We start from the raw sequence: 22345 nt of genomic DNA, 5'->3' as shown, positions 1-22345 counted from the left end.
ATAGAAACTTTCTCCCCAAAATTAACGGAACTGAAAGAGGAAATCTAAAGATTCTGGAGTTTTTTGTTTGTTTTTTACATATATATACTTTTTATTGATTTCAGAGAGGAAGGGAGAGGGAGAGAGAAACATCAATGATGAGAGAGAATCATTGATCAGCTGGCCTCCTGCACACCCCACACTGGGATCGAGCCCACAGCCAGGGCATGTGCCCTTCAGTCCGAAGGCTGACACTCTATCCACTGAGCCAAACCGGCCAGGGCTAAAGATTCTGGTTTTGTTGTATAAGTTTGGGCGAATCAAACTTCTCTGAACTATGTTTTGTTTACATCGGGATAATAATCACAGTATTTAACTTCTCTACTGATATATCAAGGCTAAAATAGAATCGCACATAGAAAATAATTTAAAACTATAAAGCCCGTCAGAGGTTGAAAATAAATTGCCTATAGAGATGAGTAGTAGTGAAAATGAGTGAAACGGTGTAAGGTAATAGAGAGTGGTGTGAACTGTGGTAAAGTAATAAGCATAGATTCTATTTAATGAACTTCCCCCCACTCAGCTCCATCCAAACATACGCCATGTGGGACTGTGAGCCTAAGTATTGTCATAGTTCCAGTTTTCCTATAAAAGTAAAAAATTCTCGCTTCTAAATGTGAAATCATCTTATTTTAAAATGTTAATAACTAATTTTTTTTATTGACCAGATTCAGGCTGTAATCCTTCAGTTATAGTCTCTCCATTATACAAACATATGGTAGGGATTGTGGACAAAAAGGGCCCCATACTAAACCTGACAAGCTCAGGGGAGGCCTACATGGTGGCCTCACAAACTCAGAAACCAAATTAACCACATAGGATGGTCTGAAATTAAAAGTTCATGGTAGGTAGTCATGTCCTAGGCTGGCATTTTTCCCTAACAAAAGTCAAACTGAGCTTGTCTGTCATTTTTTTTTTTGTATGTATAATAACATACCTGTTAACGTATCTTTGGACAATCAATATCAAAGTAACTTCCTTTTTTCTGGACCCATCAAAGCACAACCACTGCACAGAGCAGACCACAAATCCCCTCATTGTTATTACTAGAGGCCTGGTGCACGAAATTGATGCACCGGGGTGGGGTGTCCCTCAGCCCGGCCTGCACCCTTTCGCAGTCAGGAGCCCTCGGGGAGCCCTCGCAGGGAGCGGGCCTAAGCCTGCAGTCAGACATCCTTAGCACTGCCATGGAGGCTGTGAGCCTGGCTTCTGGCTGAGGGGCACTCCCCCTGTGGGAGCGCACTGACCACCAGGGGGCAGCTCCGGCTCTCCAACATCCCCTAAGGGGTCCCGGATTGTGAGAGGGCACAGGCCAGGTCAAGGGACCCCACTGGTGCATGATTGAGGCCGGAGAGGGACGCAGGAGGTTGGCCAGCCGGCAAGGGACTGTGAGAGGACTCCAGGGCATGTCCAGCCCATCTCGCTTAGTCCCAATCGGCTGGACCCCAGCAGCAAGCTAACCTACCGGTCGGAGTGTCTGCCCCCTGGTGGTCAGTGCACGTCATAGCGAGAGGTTGAGTAGCCTTAGGGTATCATTAGCATATTATGCTTTGATTGGTTGAACAGATGACCAGACAACTGGACACTTAGAATATTAAGCTTTTATTATATAGGATTGTTAATTGTTAACTATCCTACACCCACCTATGTAAAATAAGTGTGTGTCTATTGCTTGTACTTTCTATCCAGTCCCAGAGATCCCCACCCCACCTTTTGTTTTCTCTTGCCTTCCTAATCTATTGCCAGTAAATTTCATGTCACCCCCTTATGTCTTCCCCTTTGATTCTGATGTTTAGCATAAGTGGTACAATTGCCATTTTCCTGAGCATTTTCTCAATCCATTGATATCATGCTTCTCAGCAATTATCATCAGTTTGACTCAAATAAACTCATTTTTTTTCTCTTTTTTTGGTATTTTTTGTTTTTGATCCTTTTTTAATCAAATAAACTCATAAAAATCCTTACAGGTTTGGATTTTTCTTACATTGACAGAATTGAGGTTTTAGATGTGCAATATGGTTTTTGTAGGCTTTCCGGATCTTTTCTGAAATTCACGTCTTGGAGAGGTTTAACATTATGTTCTTAAAACTTTTAAAATCAAACCGCTCTATGGCATTGGTTCTCAAGCAGTCTTTAGTCCCCCAGGGGTTGTTTGGCAATGACTAGAGACATTTTTGGTGGTAACAACTGGGGGAGGGACAGATGTGTAACAAAAGGAGCATTAGTAAGTCAGCTCAGAGATTTAGTCCAATGCTGCTAATGCCCCTTTCCTGTGCACTGTCCTCTGCCAGCTGCAAGTGAAGACTGTCTGTGAGGCTTGTCCTGTGACCTCCTTATCACCCCTCCCTTCTGCCTAGTGCCAGAGTCCCTGGCTACTCCCTGAAAGCATTCTACTTTGTTGCAGTGCTTCCCAACAAAGTATCTATCCCTTGGTCAGTTTGGCAGCTTCTGTGGAAGTCACTCATATTTTACTTAAATTGCTGCCTATTGAAACTTCACAGGAAGAAGTGACTGTGACATGGCTCCTGCTGACGTCAGTTTTTAAAGTCCTTGGCCGATGTACCTAGCTTTAAGCATTGGAGAAATGTCCTATTCATATGCCTTCATACGCAGCTGAATTCTGCGGTGGGTGGGAAATTCTCCATGTTGATGCGTTTTACCCTCATTTCTTTTTCAGACATGTATTCTGGCCTTGAATACATGATTATAAGCATTATAGGCAACGAATGATATTTCCCAAATGAAATGAGCTGCTTTTGCAGATGGTTCAGGTTTTGTGGCCCGGGTGTGTCCTCTGCTGCCACCTCGTGGCCTCCCGGCTGCCCGGGTGGAGGTCTCACAGAGAGCCTTCCGCAAGGTAATGGCGTGTGGCAGCGGCTTAGTTGGAGAAAGGATCTCTGCACGCTGCCGGCGCCGCCCAAATCCCTCCCCTGCAATGAGTCCGCCAGGCCAGCGGCACACTCAGCGTGGCGCGGACCTGGACATTGCGAGCAGGCGGGGAAGCGCAGGGCCCTTCCGAGTCATCCGCACCCGTGTGGGCCTCTGTCTGTTATGCAATCCTGGAAGTGAGCCACGCCACGGAAATCAGTAAGCTCAACTATCTAGGAGTAATCCGAGCTGACCTCGCCTGCTTGGCCTGATGAATCCTGGGTAGCGACTCACCCCTCTCCACCTGGACTGAGATGTTCTTAATCTCAGCGAGGAAAGATTATTCAGTGGAGTTTCTGGATTTCATTTTCTCGTCCAGGCCCATTTTGTGCTGCTCTGTGTCCACGCCCATCATCTTGGCTTGCCCCGCGGTGCTGCCTCAAGTGTGATATTTGATTGATGAGCTGAGCAGAACAGTGGCAGTGTTGTCACTGGGAGACAGTGTTTCCTATAAATAGGGCAGGGTCTGTGCACCGAGGGGATCAGAGGCCCCTCTCCAGAGCACGGGAAGCCTGGGAGACTGCCCTGAGCTGAACTGGTGACTGGGCAGTGACTCAGCACAGGAGAAAAGGCTGGAAAACATTTTTACTTGGCGCCTTTTTCCCCTAATTATAATAATGTGTTAAAAACGTTCCAGTCTGTTAAAGCAAATCTGTAGAGCTGTCCCTACTGTTAGCCCCTCTTGTACACTTTACATTTGTGTGTGTGTGTGTGTGTGTGTGTGTGTGTGTTTATGAGGGCTCTGACTCTACCACTCCCCCATTTCCCCTAACCCCAGAAGAGGAGGAGAAACGAGGAGGAGGGGAAACCACTGTCTTTGATGTTTTAACCTGCTTTCCCTGTATAAAATTCAGAGGGAAGAGCCTCCTTGTACAATTTCCTTAGGCCTCAGGCCAGAGATAACCTGCTACTAAGCTGCCATGTGTTGCTTCTCTTTGAAATTCAGATGCCATTTACTAAATGGGAGTTGTCTCTGTTTCTTTTGTTTTACCTTCTTTTCTATGTTTTTTTCTGCCTTATTTAATTTATATTTTACTAGAGGCCTGGTGCACAACATTCATGCACTGGGGGGCAGGGGATTCCCTCAGCCTGGCCCCCCACCCTCTCACAGTCCATGCCCACCCCGGTCCCTTGGGCCTAAGTGGGCAGGCGTACATCCCCCAAGGGGTCCTTAGCGCTGCCTCCTTAGCGCTGCCTTGGAGGCAGGAGAGGCTCCCAACACTGCCGCTGCGCTCGCCAGCCAGCCAGCCGTGAGCTTGGCTTCTGGCTGAGTGGCGTTCCCACAGGGGGAGCACACTGACCATCAGGAGGCAGCTCCTGCGTTGAGCATCTGCCCCCTGGTGGTCAGTGTGTGTCATAGCAACCGGTCGTTCCACCCTTCAGTCGATTTGCATATTAGGGTTTTATTATATAGGACTATTGGCCCAATGCACAAAATTTGTGCACGAGTAGGCCTTCCTTCCCCCAGCTGGCAGCACCAGCTTTCCTCTGGCATCTGGGACTCAAGCTTGCTTCCTCCAGCTGCCAGCAGGCACCTGGGACCTGGGCTGACTTCCCTCTGTCCCCAGCTTCATCAGGAAGGACGTCTGGTCTAATTAGCATATTACCCTTTTATTATTATAGATGTTGCATGTTATTCTTGATTTTACTTATCTTAATTTTAGGCTTATTTTTCTTACCAGAAACTCTTCCTGTGTTCTGTCTAGAGTTAATGAGTTGTCTGTGTTGATTCTAGTCTATTTTACCTTGCCTTTGTAAAGTTTTCTTGTTTAAAATATTTTTCCCCAAGTCCCAATCCCAAGGTACAATTTAATCTGTTTTACCTTTTTATAATATGTGTTTCCTTTATATATAAAGAAAATGCTATGCACCTACTCTTATGCTTTAGGTAAAGCAAGAGGACTCAAAGGAAGTCATGGCATAGAAGAAACAGGACTGATGTCTTTATAAATCTCAAAGATAATTATGATGAAGAGAAACTGTTCTTTGTGAACCTAAGAAGTGAAGCTGGGTCCAGTGGCTACTTTTGTTGTTGTTGTATTTTTAAATTGATTTGAGAAAGAGAGGAAGGGAAGGAAGGAGAGAGGGAGGGAGGGAGGGAGGGAGGGAGAGAGGGACATTGATTTATTGTCCCATTTAGTTGTGCAGTTATTGGTTGATTCTTGTATGTGGCCTGACAGGGGATCGAGCCCACAACCTTGATGTATCAGGATGATGCTCTATCCAATTGAGCTACCTGGCCAGGGCCAATGGTTACTTGTTATAGAGAGACCAAAAAAGAGAAGAAACTGAACACTTTTCCAAAGATGAGCTGCTTTGAAATTGGACTCTGAACCTCTGGATATGTTGGAGGTATTTCATACAATGCACTTCTGCACTGATTGGTTATTGAAGCAAATATCAGCTCAGTGGTTGGGATAGATGACCTTTAATTTCTTCTCCAACACTAGGATCTGGTTTCTCAGTGGCACTGATGTTTTTTAATTGTCCATCCAAGTTCTCTAATATGAATGACTGGCCCTCAGCAACATTCTAAAGTAAGGTGTAAGTATTCTGCTAGTCCTTAAAACCTGAAATCCTCCCCTGTGTTTACACCCCACTCTCCCTTCTGAATTTTCTATCTTAACTGGTGTTATCACTTGGTCACATAAGCTGAATACTAAACTCCTCTCCCTCAAATAGTCAATAATGTAGTAGCTATGTATGGAGCCAGGTGGGTATTAGACTTAACAGGTACTACTTACATTTGGGCCAGGTAATTCTTTGTTGTGGAAGGGTATCCTCTGCATTGTAGAATATTTAGCAACATCCCTGGCCTCAATCCACGAGATACCAGTAGCACAACCTCTCCCCAGTTGTGACAATCAAAAATCTACAGCCGTTTCCCTGGCCAGGTGGCTTGGTTGGTTGAGTGTCATCCCATGCACCAAAAGGTTGCAGGTTTGATTCCCAGTCAGGGCACATGCCTAGATTACGGGCTTGATCCCCGGTAGGGGGCATTCAAAAGGCAGCCAATCAATGTTTCACTCTCACATCGATGTTTCTCTCTCTCCCTCTCCTTTCCTCTCACTCTAAACACACACACACACACACACACACACACACACACACACACACACACAAAACAAACAAAAGAAAACAAAAAAAATCTCTAAAAAAACTACAGACATTGCTAAATGTCCTCTGTGGCTCTAAATAGCCTCCCTCCTTGAAAACTAGTGCCATAAAGAGATATAATAAGAAAATTTTTCAAGAACTTAATGTCTAACTTCTCCAAGATTCTTCTATTTAAAAAGAGACCTACAAGAACCATATTACACACCCAAAACCTGAAATCCTCCCCTGTGTTTACACCCCACTCTCCCTTCTGAATTTTCTACCTTAACTGGTGTTATCACTTGGTCACATAAGCTGAATACTAAACTCCTCTCCCTCAAATAGTCAATAATGTAATAGCTATGTATGGAGCCAGGTGGGTATTAGACTTAACAGAGGGATCACTTCATAAATTTTATAAATGTCTAACTACTTTATGTAAATTTTTTAAAATAAATAAACTCATCTCCCTCGTTTCCTATAGCCAGTTACTCACCATATTCTATAGATTTTCTACTCTTGACTGAGTCCTTTTCTCTTCATCACCACCTTTCACTTAGACCACAGAAAAAGCTTCCTGAATAGTTTCTATGTCTCCTGGTTTGTCCTTTTCAGATACCTTTCACATTAGCCACCTAAATGTGACCACCAGCTTCCCTGCTTAAAGCCCTTAGTTGTGCCCTGGCTGGTATGGCTCAGGTGGAGTGTCATCCATGCACCAAAAGATGGTGGGTTTGATTCCTGGTCAGGGTGAGTGCCAGAGGCAACCTCTCTCTCTCTCTCTCTCTTTCTCTCTCTCTCTCTCTCTCTCTCTCTCTCTCTCTCTCCCTCTCTCTCTCTCTCCCTCTCTCTCTTTCTCCTCCCCTCCCCTCCCCTCCCCTTCCCTCTCCTCTCCTCTCCTCTCCTCTCCTCTCCTCTCCTCTCCTCTCCTCTCCTCTCCTCTCTTTTATTTCTTTTCTCTAAAATAAAAATAAAATGCCAAAGCCGGTTTGACTCAGCGGATAGAGCGTCGGCCTGCGGACTGAAGGGTCCCAGGTTCGATTCCGGTCAAGGGCATGTACCTGGGTTGCGGGCACTTCCCCAGTGGGGGATGTGCAGGAGGCAACTGATCGATGTTTCTCTCTCATCTCTCATCGATGTTTCTAACTCTCTATCTCTCTCCCTTCCTCTCTGTAAAAAATCAATAAAATATATTTAAAAAATAAAATAAAAATAAAATTTTAAAGTCCTTAGTCATCCCCATCACCTATAACAGTGATGGCGAACCTATGACACGTGTGTCAGAGGTGACACGCGAACTCATTTTTTTGATTGGTTTTTCTGTGTTAAATGGCATTTAAATATATAAAATAAATATCAAAAATATACATCTTTGTTTCACTATGGTTGCAAATATAAAAAAATTTCTATATGTGACACGGCACCAGAGTTAAGTTAGGGTTTTTCAAAATGCTGACAGGCCGATCTCAAAAGGTTCGCCATCACTGACCTATAAGTTTAAGTCCAAGCTTTTTAAAATGGTGTAATGGCCCCTGTGATCTGGCCCCTGCCTGTGTTTCCAGTGTCATCTCCCACATCCCCTTCCTTGCACTTAACTCTTCAGTGACAACAGTCTGAGGACGGTTGCAGCCCTAAAGAAAGTTTTAAATTATTAACATGTATGATAAACACTTCCACCCCATCTTTGAGCTTCACCCCCTCCCTCTCCCTCTTTTTTCATTTTTGATTAGCCCAAGGATGACGACGATGACAGCACTGACTCATTACAAGGCTGGGTGGGTCAGGGCTGTGTGTTACGCACAGTAGTGAGAAGTTAAAACAATTAAAACACTAATGGGAAGTCAAAGCCATATCATGTCAAACCATCTCACTTTGGCACATATGTTTCTTACTTCCATGCCTACTTCAAGCTGTGGTATCTAGCGTTAGCCCCTTACCAGCCCCTCGTGTCGCTATCTGCAGCTGATCCTTTCAGACTCAGCTCAGGCCTCACCTACTTTGGGAAGCTTCCCTGAGGTCTTCCCCCAACCCCTTTCCCATAGCAGGAGGAAGAAAAACAATCGTTATCACAGCAGACAGAGCCAGCACCGTGAAGGGTCTTCACAAAAAACTTTACTAAAATAACCCTTATCTTCCATCAATTTCCCCCTCGTGTTTACTTCCCACAACGCACCACTCCCGTAAGTCCAAACCCCTTTTCCTTTGTCTTGTCACAATTTCTCACCTTGTATTTTTAAAATAGTATATAATCCCCTGTGTCTAATCACCTCTTTGGGTCTTTGTTTTTGTTTCTTTAACAAATGTGCTTTAAATATTTTTCTTTGATTAATTTTAGAGAGAGAGGAAGGGGGAGAGAGAGAGAGAGAGAGAGAGAGAGAGAGAGAGAGAGAGAGAGAGAGAGATCAGTTGTTCCACTTATTTATGCATTCATTGGTTGCTTGTGCCCTAACTGGGGATTGAATCCACAACATTGACAAATGCCAATAAGCAAATGAAAATGATGTTGAACATCATTAGTCATTAGGGAAATGCAATTTGAAACCATGAGATACCACTTCACCACTTCACCTCTGCCAGGATAACTATAAAAAATGACAATGGAGCCGAAACCGGTTTGGCTCAGTGGATGGAGCGTCAGCCTGCGGACTGAGAGGTCCCGGGTTCGATTCCGGTCAGGGGCATGTGCCTGGGTTGCGGGCACATTCCCAGTGGGAGATGTGCGGGAGGCAGCTGATCGATGTTTCTCTCCCATCGATGTTTCTAACTCTCTATCTCTCTCCCTTTCTCTCTGTAAAAAATCAATAAAATATATATTTAAAAAAAAAAAATGACAATGGAGCCGAAACCGGTTTGGCTCAGTGGATAGAGCTTCGGCCTGCGGACTGAAAGGTCCCAGGTTCGATTCCAGTCAAGGGCACGTACCTGGGTTGCGGGCAAATCCTCAGTGGGAAATGTGCAGGAGGCAGCTGATCGATGTTTCTCTCTCATCGATGTTTCTAACTCTCTATCTCTCTCCCTTCCTCTCTGTAAAACCTCAATAAAATATATATAAAAAAAAATTTTAAAAAAAATGACAATGGAAAATAAACAAGTGTTTTCAAGGATGTGGAGAAATTAGAACTCTCATGTATTGCTGATAGGAATTTAAAATGCTACGGTGGGAAATAGTTTCGTGGACCCTGGCCAGATAACTCGGTTAGAGTGTCAACCCAATACACCAAGGTTTCAGGTTCAGTCCTGGTCAGGGCACATATAAGAAGCAAAGCAGCCGAAACCGGTTTGGCTCAGTGGATAGAGCGTCGGCCTGCGGACTGAAAGGTCCCGGGTTCGATTCCGGTCAAGGGCATGTACCTGGGTTGCGGGCACATCCCCAGTGGGAGATGCGCAGGAGGCGGCTGATCGATGTTTCTCTCTCATCGATGTTTCTAACTCTCTATCTCTCTCCCTTCCTCTCTGTAAAAAATCAATAAAATATATTTAAAAAAAAAAAAAAAAAAAAAAAAAAAAAAAAAGAAGCAAAGCAACCAGTGAATGCATAAATAAGTGGAACAACAAATCAATCTCTCTCTCTCTCTCTCTCTCTCTCTCTCTCTCTCTCTCTCTCTCTCTCAAAGTCAATCAATAAAAAATTTTAAAAAAGAAAAAATAGCGTGGCAGTTCCTCAGTAGGTTAGGCATAGAATTACCACATGATCTAGCAATTCCACTCATATACCAAACAGGCGTTTAAACCAACCAACAAACAAACAAATAACAAGCACACGAACATTCATGGCAGCACTATTCACAGTTGTCAAAAGGTGGAATCAACTCAAATGTCCATCAACTGATGAATGAATAAACAAAATGTGGCATATAGCCATATGATGGAATATTTCTTATTCCAACATGCTACAAAATGGATGAACCCAGAAAATATTATGTTAAGAAGCCAGACACAAAAGGACACACATTGTATGATTCCATTAATCTGAAATACCTCAAATAGGCAAATTTATAGAAACAGAAAGCATGTCAGTGGTTGCCAAGGGCTGGGGGAAGGAACGAGCAGGGAGTGACCGCTTACTGGCTACCGGGTTTCTTTTTGCAAAGCTGAAAATGTTCTGGAGCTAGATAATAGATGGTTATACAACACTTAGAATTTACTAAATGCCACTGAATTGTACACTTTAAAATAATCAAAATGGTGAATTTTATGTTACGTAAATTTTGCTGCAATATTTGAAAGCACATTACAAAGCAATTGGTATATAGCTGGTTTTGTTTTTCTAAAATATATGCATAGAAAAAATGTAGAAGGATAAATATCAAATTACTCTGGTTGTCCATTGAGTAGTCATTTAGGACTACTGTTCTAATTATTCTGCAAAAATCCAGGATTACTTGAGTCCTTTTTAAATATATATATATTTATATATGATTTATATATGATTTTATATATATATATATTGAAATCATATATATATATATTGATTTCAGAGAGAAGAAGGGAGAGGGAGAAAGATAGAAATATCAATGATGAGAATCATGGATCAGCTACCTCCTGCACGCCCCCTACTGGGGATCAAGCCTGAAACCCAGGCATGTGCCCTAACTGGGAATCGAACTTTGACCTCCTGGGTTATAGGTTGACACTTAACCACTGAGCCATACTGGCTGGGCTACTTGAGTCCTTTTTAAAACATGTTGTAGAATAATATTTAATGAAATAAAGGAGTGTTTGTCTGTCATATGTTAATATATTATTAAACCAAAACAGTATATTTGAATGATGACAATTTCATTATAAAAAACACCGATTGCATAGGGGAAAAAACTTACTGGAATTGTATATGCCAACATATAATGGTTACGTTTGAGTGGAGTGAATATAGGTGAATTTTCAAAATTCCTCCAGTGAGTAATTTTGGGCTCAAAATATTTATTAAAGGTTTTTCTTATATTGAGCCAAAAACTCTTCTTTTAAAAAAATGCTTTTTATTGATATTTTGAGAGAGAGAGAGAGAGAGAGAGAGAGAGAGGGAAAGAGAGGGAGAGAAAGAGAGAGAGAGAGAGAGAGGGAGAGAGAGAGAGAGAGAGAGAGAGAGAGAGAGAGAGAGAGAGGGAGAGAGGAGAGAGAAACACTGATCAGTTGCCTCCCAAAACCACCCCAATCGGGGACTGAACCCACAACCAGAATCGAACCGGTGACCTTGCAGTGCACAGAAGACGCTCAACCAAATGAGCCCTCTGGCCAGGGCCAAAAACTCTTCTTCTTAAATGAAACTTTTCGTTGGGAAAAAATGGAAAGATATAGTTTTAAAGGTAAATAACACCAAAGACCCTGGAAACTATTAAAGTGAAGGAGGAAGAGAATTTCAGAGATAAATAAGCATATACTTAGAAATAAAAAAATCTCTTGCATGGCTAACTAAGTCAAAAAAATATTGTAGGGAAGAACTGCCTTTTGAAAATGGAAAAGCAAGCAAAGAGAATAAGAATGCAATAAAACCATCTGAAGAGGGACAGACTATACCCTGGCCAGTGTGTTCAGTGGTTAGAGCATCGGCCTGTGCACCCAGGAGTCTCGGGTTTGATTCCTTGTCAAGGGCATGTACCTCAGTTGCAGGTTTGCTCCTCACTCCCAGTCGGGGCGCACACGAGAGGCAACCTATCCATGTTTCTCTCTCTCTCTCTCTCCCCCTCCTCCCCTCCTTCTACTCTCTCTGGAAAGCAATGGAAAAAATATCCTCCGGTGGGGATAAAAAAAAGAGGTACAGACTAGAAGTTTCGTTTGCAATAGATTGCAACAAACAATATCAGGGAATTTAAAAAGAATTCAGGAAAGGAACTAGAACATTTGTCCAAACCTGTAACCTCTGATACTGGGTTGCAGGATGGATGGGCTGCAAATGAGGTTTGTGCTCATAAAAAAGGACCCAACCAACAGATATGTGATATATAGTTATAAGGGAAATACAGATATAATTATGAGGGAAATGCAAGTCAAAACCACAATGAAGAAGTACAAATTGGTAGTTACAAAACAGTCATGGGAATATAGTGAATATATTTAAGAATATGGTAATAACTATATATGGTGCCAGGTGAGTACTGAAAACATCAGGGGGAACACTTTGTAAAGTACACCTGAAACTAATACAAAGTAATATTGAATGTAAACTGTAATCCAATATAATAAAGAGGTAATATGCAAATTAACCCTCACGCCCTCACAAGATGGCTGCCTAAGACCAGGCCAGCAGGGGGGTTAGTGAGGGACGATGAAATAACTGAACAAGGAGGCTGCATAGGGCAACCAGGCTGGCAGGGGGGGCATGAGGGGTGACTAGGCCAGCAGGGGGGTAGTTTGGGGTGACAAGGCTGACGGGGAGGGGGGCAGTTTGGGGTGACCAGGCTTTCAGGCAAGTGAGCAATTAGGAGCCAGCAGTCCAGGATTGTGAGAAGGATGTCCCACAAGGGGTCCCGGATTGGAGATGGTACAGGCTGGGCTGAGGGGACCCCGGCCCTGTGCACGAATTTCGTGCACCGGGCCTCTAGTTGAAAAATAAAATAAAAAACAACAACAATGATAGACTACCTCACACTGGTTAAATGATTATTAATAGGACAAGAAATAAGTGCAGGAGGGAATGTAGAGAAAAGAAACCCTCATACACTGCTGGAGGGAATGTAAATTGGTACAGCCACAATGAAAAACAGTATGGAGGTTCCTCAAAAAATTACGAATAGAGCTGTCATCCAGCCGGCATGGCTCAGTGGTCAAGCATTGACCTGTGAACCAGGAGGTCATGGTTCAATTCCCGGTCAGGGCACATGCCTGGGTTGTGGGCTCGATCCCCTGTGGGATGCATGCAGGAGGCAGCCAATCAGTTATTCTCTCTCATTATTCATGTTTCTATCACTCTCTTTCCTTTCCTCTCTGAAATCAATTATATATATCATGCACTCGGGGTGGTCCCTCAGCCTGGCCTGTGCCCTTGATCAGTCCAGGAGCCCTGGAGAGCCAGGGGGGATGAGAGGCTCTTGCCACCACAGCTGTGCTCGCCAGCCATGAGCCCAGCTTCTGGTTGAGTGGCACTCCCTCTGTGGGAGCGCACTGACCACCAGGGGGCAGCTTCTGCATTGAGCGTCTTCCCCCTGGTGGTCAGTGTGCATCATAGCGACTAGTCGTTCTGCTGCTCAGTCGATTTGCATATTAGCCATTTTTTAAAAATAATTTTTATTGCTTGAAGTATTACAAAGAGTATTACATGTCTCCCTTTTTCCCCCCCTTGACATTCCCCCGGCCCCTACCCCCTAGTGTCTTGTGTTGCATATTAGCCTTTTATTATATAGCCTATATATATATATATATATATATATATATATATATAGAGAGAGAGAGAGAGAGAGAGAGAGAGAGAGAGAGAGAGAATAGAGCTACCATATGATCCAGCAATTACTCTTCTGGGTATCTAGCTACCTGGAAATTTTGAAAACAGTTATTCATAACAATATATGTACCCCTATGTTTATTACAGCATTATTCACAATAGCCAAGACATGGAAACAATCTAAGTGTCCTTTGACAGATGATTAAAGTATACCTAATATATATATAGTGGAATGTTACTCAGCCATAAGAAGATAAAATATTGCCATTTGTGACAACATGGATAAATCTGCAGAACATTATCTTAAGTGAAATATATCAGGCAGAAAAGGACAAGAATCATATTATTTCACTCATATGTGGGGTATAAAACAAAAAGTAAATGAACATACAAAACAAACTAACAAAAAAAAAAAAAAACTCATAGACACAGACAACAGAATGGTGGTTACCAGAGGAGAAGAGGGTATGGGGAGGACTAAGTTTATAAAGGGATCAAATACATGGTGATGGGAGGAGACTAGACTTCTGGTGGCGAGCACACAATGGGATATATGTGTCATATTGCAAAGTTTATTCGTGAAACGTATATAATGTCATTAACCAACGTTACTCCAATACATTTCATAAAAGGGCCTGAGAAATAGCAGTTATGAGCAACCATGTAGCATAATAATAATAATACCACCTTCATTTCTAAATGTTTTTTTCATTTTACGAGATCAATGCATCTTTTTTTTAAATATGTTTTTATTGATTTTGAGAAAGAGAGAGAAAGGGAGATGGATAAAGAGATAGAAACATTGATGAGAGAGAAACATCATCGATTGGCTGCCTCCTGTGCGCCCCCCAATGGGGATCAAGCCTGCAACCCGGGCATGTGCCCTGACCAGGAATCAAACTGTGACCTCCTGGTTCAGGGTCAACACGCAACCATGAAGCCACACCAGCTAGGACCACCTTCATTTCTAATCAGATTTACATCTATCCTTGTTATGTTTACTGTGTGCTTGACACTGTCTTAAACACTTACAGTCTTTTAACTCAACACTCCTAGGAAGCAGGCACTAGTATCCCTGCTCTGCAGATACGGAAAATGAAGCACAAGAAGGTTAAGTAATGTCACACGGCTAGTCCGTGAAAGAGGCAATTCACCTCCAGAAGCCCCTATTCTAGCGTTCATGCACTTTAACCAGCATGTCATGCTGCCTCTGTGGCCAACAATGATTCACAAAGGAAGTTCAAGAGGGCAAAGCTATTTTCATAATAATACTAAGATTCTTTCCTCCTTTTCGTTCTCATTCTCTTATGAGTACACAGAAGAGCTTTCCGGAGGCTACGGGAAGTGTACAGATATCACTTTAATGACGAATAGAAAACGTGTTTATATCATCTTGTGTTTGCTAGGATTTTCCAAGGCAAGCTCTTTGGGTCCTGAAACCAAAACATTTGAGCACCATTGCCCTAAGGCAATGATTTTCAACCTTCCTCATCTCATGGCCCATATAAACTAATTACTAAAATTCTGCGGCACACCAAAAAAAATTTTTTTGTCAATCTGATCAAAAAAATGGTATAATACTTTTTAATCCTCACCCAAGGATATGTTTTTATTGATTTGAAAGGGAGAGGAAGGGGGGAAGAGAGAAACATCAATTGGTTGCCTCCCATACACACCCCAACCTAGGATCAAACCCAAACCTGAAATCTTTTTATTTTAATATGTTTTTATTGATTTCAGAGAGAGAGAGGAAGAGGGAGCGAGAGATAGAAAGATCAATGATGAGAGACAACCATTGATCCATTGCCTCCTGCACTCCTCCTGCTGGGAACTGAGCCCACAACCAGGACATGTGCCCTGACTATGACCTCCTGGTTCATGGGTCAGTGCTCAACCACTGAGCCATACTGGCCAGGAGGAAACCCTAAATCTTTTGGTGTGTGGATGATTCTCCAACCAACTGAGCCACCTGGCTAGGGTGAAAAAATAGGTATAATTTTGGTTCATTCACACCAGATGGCTATTGTTGTGTTGGCTGTTGTCATTTTTCATTTGACAATCTAAGGGAAAAGAGATGAGCGCCCCTGACTAAATAGTCAGGTATTGCATGTTTTAAAAATTCTCGTGGCACACTGGTTGAAAATCGTTGCCCTAAAGTAAAGGAGACATGGTTTCTGAAAGAATAATAAACACTGATGCCAGAATTCATTCATTCATTTACTCATTCAATAACTATTGAGCACTATATTCCAGGTATTGTTCCAGATGTGGGGATTACAGTGGTGAACAAGAGTAGCATGGTCCCTTTACTCTTCGAGTTTGGTGCAATGTTCATGAAACATTAGGGTGCCTGGGAATCCCTTGGTAAACTAATTAAAAGTCCTCAATTCCCAGCTCAGTGGTTGAGCATCAATTCATGAACCAGGAGGCTACGGTTCCATCCCCAATCAGGTTACATACCAGGTTTTAGTCTTGAACCCCAGTAGGGGGCGTGCAGGATGCATGGGATCAATGATTCTCTCTCATCATTGATATGTCTATCTTTCTCTGTCCCTTCCTCTCTGAAATCAATAAAAATATATTTAAAATAAGAAGGAATTGGAAAGCTAATTAAAGATCTACCTTTTCAAAAGGCACCAGTTCCAGATGGGTTTATAGCTGAGAATCATTTTTAAGGAACAGATATTTCTATCTTATTTAAATTATTCTATTGGAAAAGTTGAAAGAACTTAAATACATTTTATAAAACTAGTTTACCCTTAATACTAAAACACAATAAAGATAATACAAAAAGACCATAAAACCCATGGCTCAGTGTTTGAGCATCAACCTATGAACCAGTAGAGCATGGTTCAATTCCTGGTCAGGGCACATGCCTGGGTTGAGGGCTCAATCCCCAGTGTAGGATGTGCAGGAGGCAGCCGATTAATGATTTGCTCTTATCATTTTTGTTTCTATCTCTCTCTCCCTCTCCCTTCCTCTCTGAAATCAATAAAAAATATATTTTAAAAAACGACCATAAACCAAGTTTATTTTTGAATATAGATGCCAAGACTCTAAATAATCTCTTTGCAAATCAGATCCAACAGTCTATTAAAAGAAAATCATTTTATGACCAAGTAGGATTCCAGGAAACAAAAGTGGTTTAACTTAAGGAAATCTATGTCTTCAATTTACCTCGGAAATATAATATAGGAGGAAGATTACATGACTATATCAAGTTATAGAAAAGGCATTTGATAAAAATTCAGCAGCCATTTCTAATAAGAACAGCTATTTATGCCAGGCATTCGTTCCAAGGGCTTTGCTTGCATTAATTTATTTAATTCTCCTAACAACAACTGTATTGCTGCAATTATTTTTTATCCCTATTTTACAAAGGAGAAAGGAACTCAATGAGGTTAAATAATGTCACACATATGGAAATGATGGAGCCAGGATTTGAACCAAGGTAGTGTGGCTCTAGAGCCCACATTCTTATCAGCTATACTACACCACCTCTAATAAAATCTCTAATTAGCACCAAAAGAAAATCACTATACTTAAATATGATCAACGTTAATTATTAAAGGCTAACAGTAAAGTCTATTAGGAAAGGAGAAGTTGCCATTAAATTTAGGATATTCAGGATGTTTGTGTGGGTGTGTCAATACATAGCACCATTCTTCCCCTCCTGATTCTAAACAATTTAGAAAAAGGATAAAATATAATCAGATAGACAGCAAAATATCAATTGTGTTACTGTTAAAGGCGAAAGTATACGAATGGTATCTGTGGGAAAATAGTCTTTATGAAACTGAACTCCGGAGTTAAGCAGACTTTGCTGAGCGAGTCATGGATTCACTGAGCCAGGGCAGGTCTCCCCTCGCGAGGGGACCAGCCAAGCATGCCTGGTTCCTTTTCTTCACGTTTACCAAGGAGGACAAACAGCCCAGGAATATGATGCCGGATTGAGTTCCCTCTATCTGATTTAATTAAAAATGTTTAGTTTAATTCAATCACAACTTACAAATTACCAGGCACAGAATGCTAGCAGGGACAACAGTCTTTTAGAAAGGCAAAATATGTTCTCCTCATTCTTACTCTGTGAGAGCTTAGGGGTGCTGCTATAAAGGAAAAGGTAAGGGAACATACCAATGACTATTATATGCTGAATGATTTACCTGCAGTATCTGAGTACTTAATTTAAAACTCACACCTCTTAGCCCTGGCTAGGTAACTCAGCTGGTTAAAGCATTGTCCCGATATGCCAAGATTGTGGGTTTGATCCCCAGTCAGGGCACATACAAGAATCAACCAATTTCCTCTCTGTAAAAAATCAATAAAATATATTTAAAAAAAAAAAAAAAAAAAAGAATCAACCAATGAATGCACAAAGACGTGGAACAACAAACTGATGTTTCTCTCTCTCCCTCTCTAAAAGTCTATTTACATTTTAAAAAAATCTTTATTGTTGGAATTATTACACAGGTTCCCTTTTTTCCCCCCATTGACCCTTCTAGCGTGCCCCCATATTTAAAAAAAAATTTTAAACCACACCAATTAAAATGCGAGACATCATCTTTTCCGTGCTACCCAGAGAGGTGCCCACAGTGTTGTTCTGGGTTTCCACACGAAGGGAAACTTTCACAATGTCCGGAGCCCTTGATGTCCCACAAATGGAGGAGGATGTCCTGACATTCCTTGCAGCAGGACCCCACTTCGGTGGCACTAACTTTGATTTCAAATGAAACAGAACATCTACAAAAGGAAGCGTGGTGGTGTCTGCATCATCAATCTGAAGAGAACCTGGGAGAGCCTCTGCTGGCAGCTCGTGCCACTGTTGCCATTGAAACCCCCGCTGAGGTCAGTGTCACATCGTCCAGGAATACCGGCCAGGGAGCTGCGCTGACGTTTGCTGCTGCCATTGAAGCCACTGCTATAGCCGCTTCACTCCTGGAACCTCCACCACCCAGATCCAGGCTGCCTTCTGGGAGCTAGGACTTCTGGTGGTTACTGACCCCAGGGCTGACCACCAGCCTCTCACGGAGGTGCCTTATGTTAACCTGCCTCCCCCTGCTCTGTGTATCACAGACTCTCCTCTGAGCTATGTGGGCATTGCCATCCCTTGCAACAACAGGGGGCTCACTCAGTGGGTCTGCTGTGGTGGATGCTGGCCTGGGAAGTACTCTGCATATGCAGCACCGTCTCCCCTGACCACCCACAGGGAGGTCATACCTGATCTCTACTTCTACAAAGACGGAAAATGAAGAGCAGGCCACTGCTGGAAAGGCTGTGGCCAAGGAGGAGTTTCAGGGTGAATGGACTTTGGTACCCAAGTTCACTGCTGCGTAACCTTAGGTCACAGAATGGTCTGAAGGCACAGGTACCCTCTGTGCCTATTCAGCCGTTTCCTATTGAAACCTGCAGTGCTCAGCTGCCACTGAAGGCTGGTCTCCAGCCCCCACTGCTCAGCCCACTGAATGGGTAGGAACAACCACTGAGTGGTCTTAAGCTGTTCTTCCATAGACTCTTAAACAGAATAGAAATAAGGTTGACAGAAGATAGAGTTCTAAAAGTTGTGTCCATTAAAAAAGAAAAAAGAAAAAAAAAGATGAGCCCAACTGGCCTGGTTCAGTGATTGAGCATCGACCTGTGAACCAGGAGTTCACAGTTTGATTCTGGTCAAGGCACACGCCCAGGCTGGGAGCTCGATCCCTGGTGTGGGGCATGTAGGAGGCAGCCAATCAATGATTCTCTCTCAATATTGATGTTTCTACCTTTCTCTCCCTCTCCCTTCCTCTCTGAAATCAATAAAAATATATATTTTTTAAAAAGTAAAAGAACAAAAGCTTAATTAAAAACAAAAGATGAGACATCTGTGATTCTTAATATGCCCAAGCTTATTCAGTTTGAAAGTGACCAAGTAGCTATTTGGCTAGGGGAAAAAGTCAACAAAGACAATGAAACATCATGTGAACTTTTAAAGTTGTTGTTACAGTATGATTCAAATAACTCGACAATACAAAAATGTTTAAGCCAAGGAGTCATTTTTTACAAAGAGGAGATTCTAAAGAATCAACCAAGGTCTTCGAATTAGGTAAGGGGAAACTTTACCATGAAGAATATAAGTGTCAGTTTCTAACAATAGAGTGAAATGTTCATAAACATGGATATATGAATGAATCATATGAAAAAAGTCACTTCTTTCTCGTCTCTATGACACCACCAACTCTTTCTACAGCAGGCTGGCAGGCTGGTGCAGAAGCACCTGCGTCTAGACCAGAGAGCATGCCCACTGCTCCCTGGGTGAGCATGGGAATGTGCTCAGATTAGCACCACATGAGGTAAAGTTTCCTCGGCTTCCTAAAGGTATGCGGTAACGAGTTGAGATCATTCCATTATTTTCCTGCTCCAAACCTTTCTTAAAGCTTCCTTCACATCCTTGTTTCTCAAAGAGTAGATAAGGGGGTTCAGCATTGGGATCACCACCGTGTAGATCACTGCGACTGTGCGGTCTTGGGCCAGGGAGTAGCTGGACCTGGGGCGCAGGTACATAAAAAGTGTTGTGCCATAGAAGAGACACACAGCGGTGAGGTGAGAAGCACAGGTGGAAAAGGCCTTGAACCTGCCCTGGGCTGAATTCATTCTCAGGATGGTGAAGAGAATTAAGAGGTAGGAAACCAAAATGGTGAGGGTGCAGCTCAAAAGGTTGAAACCAGCAAAAATAAACATCAGGATCTCACACAGTGAGGTGCTCACACAAGACAGAGACAGGATGGGCGGTCCATCACAGAAGAAATGTGTGACCACGTGAGCACCACAGAATTTCAAACTGAAGATACAGCTTGTGTGGATAAGAGAATTGAGAAATCCTGCACCGTAGGAGCCTACAATCAGAGAGACACAGACCTCAGGAGACATGGTGACAGGGTAGAGCAGGGGGTTACAAATAGCAGCGTAGCGGTCGTAGGCCATGGCAGCAATGAGATAGCACTCGCTGGTGGCGAAACCCGCATAGAAGAACATCTGAGCCATGCAGCCAAGATAGGAGATCACCTTCCTCTTGGCCAAGAAGTTCACCAGGGTCTGCGGGACAACCGTGGAGGAATACCAGAAATCCAAGAAGGACAGGCTTTTCAGGAGAGAGTACATGGGTGTGCTCAGGGCGGCACTCACATGGATCAGAAGGAACATGACCAGATTCCCCAGCAGAGTGACGATGTACATGCCCAGGAACACCACGAAGAGCAGTGTCTGGAGCTGGGGGTCACTGGTGAGGCCCAAGAGCTCAAATTCCATCTCTTGGCTCAGGTTTGCTCCTTTCATATTTCTCAGATGCTCTGGGTGTGGAGAATGGAGAGCACCAGAAATGAGGCAGAGCACCCAAGTGGTCTCACTAGATTTAGTTCTGGCCTGAGGACAGCCTTCTGGAGACTGGTCTGACTGAGGAAGTCTGGTTTTGTAGATGGAACTCAGTCATAAAGAATGTCTTCTCATCCTGGCTGGTGTTTCTCAGTGGTTACAGCATCGGCCTGCACACTGAAAGGTCAGGGGTTTGATTCCCGGTCAACTGCATGTACCTGGGTTGCAGGTTCCATTCCCAGCACATGCAGGAGGCGACCAATCAATGTGTCACTCTTTCTCTCTCTATCCCTCCTTCCTTCACTTCCACTCTTTCTAAAATCAATGGAGAAAATATCCTCAGATGAGGATTAACAACAAAAATAAATAAAATAAAATTTTTAAAAAGAAAGTCTTCTCTACTTGTTGGTTAATTGGGAAGCATTGCTTGAGCACCAATGGAAAATATTAAAAAATATATACACAATTTGGTCTCTCAGGAATCTTAAAAAATTCTAAATAATCCAACAGTTACTTATCAAATATATATTGACTGCCTTCCATATGCTTAGCTCTGTGTTCCCCTGTCAGGAATTCAAGAGTGTCTGACCTTGTCCTGGCTGGTTTGGCTCAGTGGATAGAGCATCAGCCTGTGGACTGAAGGGTCCCGGGTTCGATTCCAATCAAGGACACATGCCCGGGTTGCAGGCTCGATCCCCAGTGGGGGGCATGCAGGAGGCAGTTGATCAACGATTCTCTCTCGTTATTGATGTTTCTATCTCTCCCTCTCCCTTCCTCTCTGGAATCAATAAAAAAATATTTTTTAAAAAAAGAGTGTCTGACCTTCTTAGAGACAGTATATTTCGTGTTTAAACACACAGGCTCTGGTGTCAGACAGCCCACGTTCCAAGCCGAAACCTTCTATTTGTTTTACTGTGGAAACGTTATTTGACCATTCCGAGTTTCAGGTTTCTCATCTGTAAAATAGGGATAATACCATTAATCTCAAAAGATTGTTGTAAAAATTCAATGAGTTAATCCATGTAAAGCATTTAAATAAAGCCTGGTACATGAAAAAAATTAAAGAATGTTAGCTTTGATTATTCTCGTTGGGGAGATAGACCTAACACAGGATTGATAAAACGAAACAACTCCCTGGCCAGTGCAGTTCAGTTGGTTGAGCAGCATCCCATGCATCAAAAGGCCATGGGTTTGCTTCCTTGTCGGCACATACCTAGACTGCACGTTCAGTCCCCGGTTGGGGCGCACACGGAGGGCAACTGATCGATGTTTCTCTCCCTTCCTCTCTCTCTAGAATCAATAAAAACATACTCTCAGGTGAGGATAAAAGCAAACAAACAAAAACCATGAGTGCAAATTTGAACAGAGGGCATCGGTAGCTTCTTTTAGAGCATCCGGAGCATATCTCTGATTTAGTTGATGTCTCTGAAATGTAACATTCAGACATTCTTAACCCAACAGCTTCTAATTTATAATGAACCCCATTATTGCAGTGATGTGGAAGCGCTAGATTTGGGTTGCAAATGGCATCAGCCCCATTGGTGTCAAAAGCAAACTCAGCTT

General features: G+C 42.8%; 1 protein-coding gene and 1 pseudogene across 1 annotated transcript; one reads left to right on the top strand and one right to left on the bottom strand.

The window, feature by feature from the left end:
- Nucleotides 1–17988: 17988 nt before the first annotated feature.
- LOC118664185 lies at nucleotides 17989–18931 on the top strand (annotated as a pseudogene).
- Nucleotides 18932–19758: 827 nt separating this feature from the next.
- On the bottom strand, nucleotides 19759–20942 carry LOC118664178 (olfactory receptor 5AU1). Its single transcript, XM_036324009.1, has one exon. It carries the CDS (start codon nucleotides 20744–20746, stop codon nucleotides 19811–19813), a length of 936 nt encoding a protein of 311 aa, XP_036179902.1. The 5' UTR covers nucleotides 20747–20942; the 3' UTR covers nucleotides 19759–19810.
- Between the last annotated feature and the right edge of the window lie 1403 nt (nucleotides 20943–22345).

This window comes from Myotis myotis, unplaced genomic scaffold (genome assembly GCF_014108235.1).
Source record: "Myotis myotis isolate mMyoMyo1 unplaced genomic scaffold, mMyoMyo1.p scaffold_m19_p_1, whole genome shotgun sequence".
Lineage (NCBI taxonomy): Eukaryota > Metazoa > Chordata > Mammalia > Chiroptera > Vespertilionidae > Myotis > Myotis myotis.
This window is presented reverse-complemented; position numbering and strand designations above follow the sequence as displayed.

Excerpts from the sequence above, each read along its gene's own strand:
- LOC118664178 (XM_036324009.1), bottom strand. The coding sequence starts at position 20,746 with ATGAAAGGAGCAAACCTGAGCCAAGAGATGGAATTTGAGCTCTTGGGC.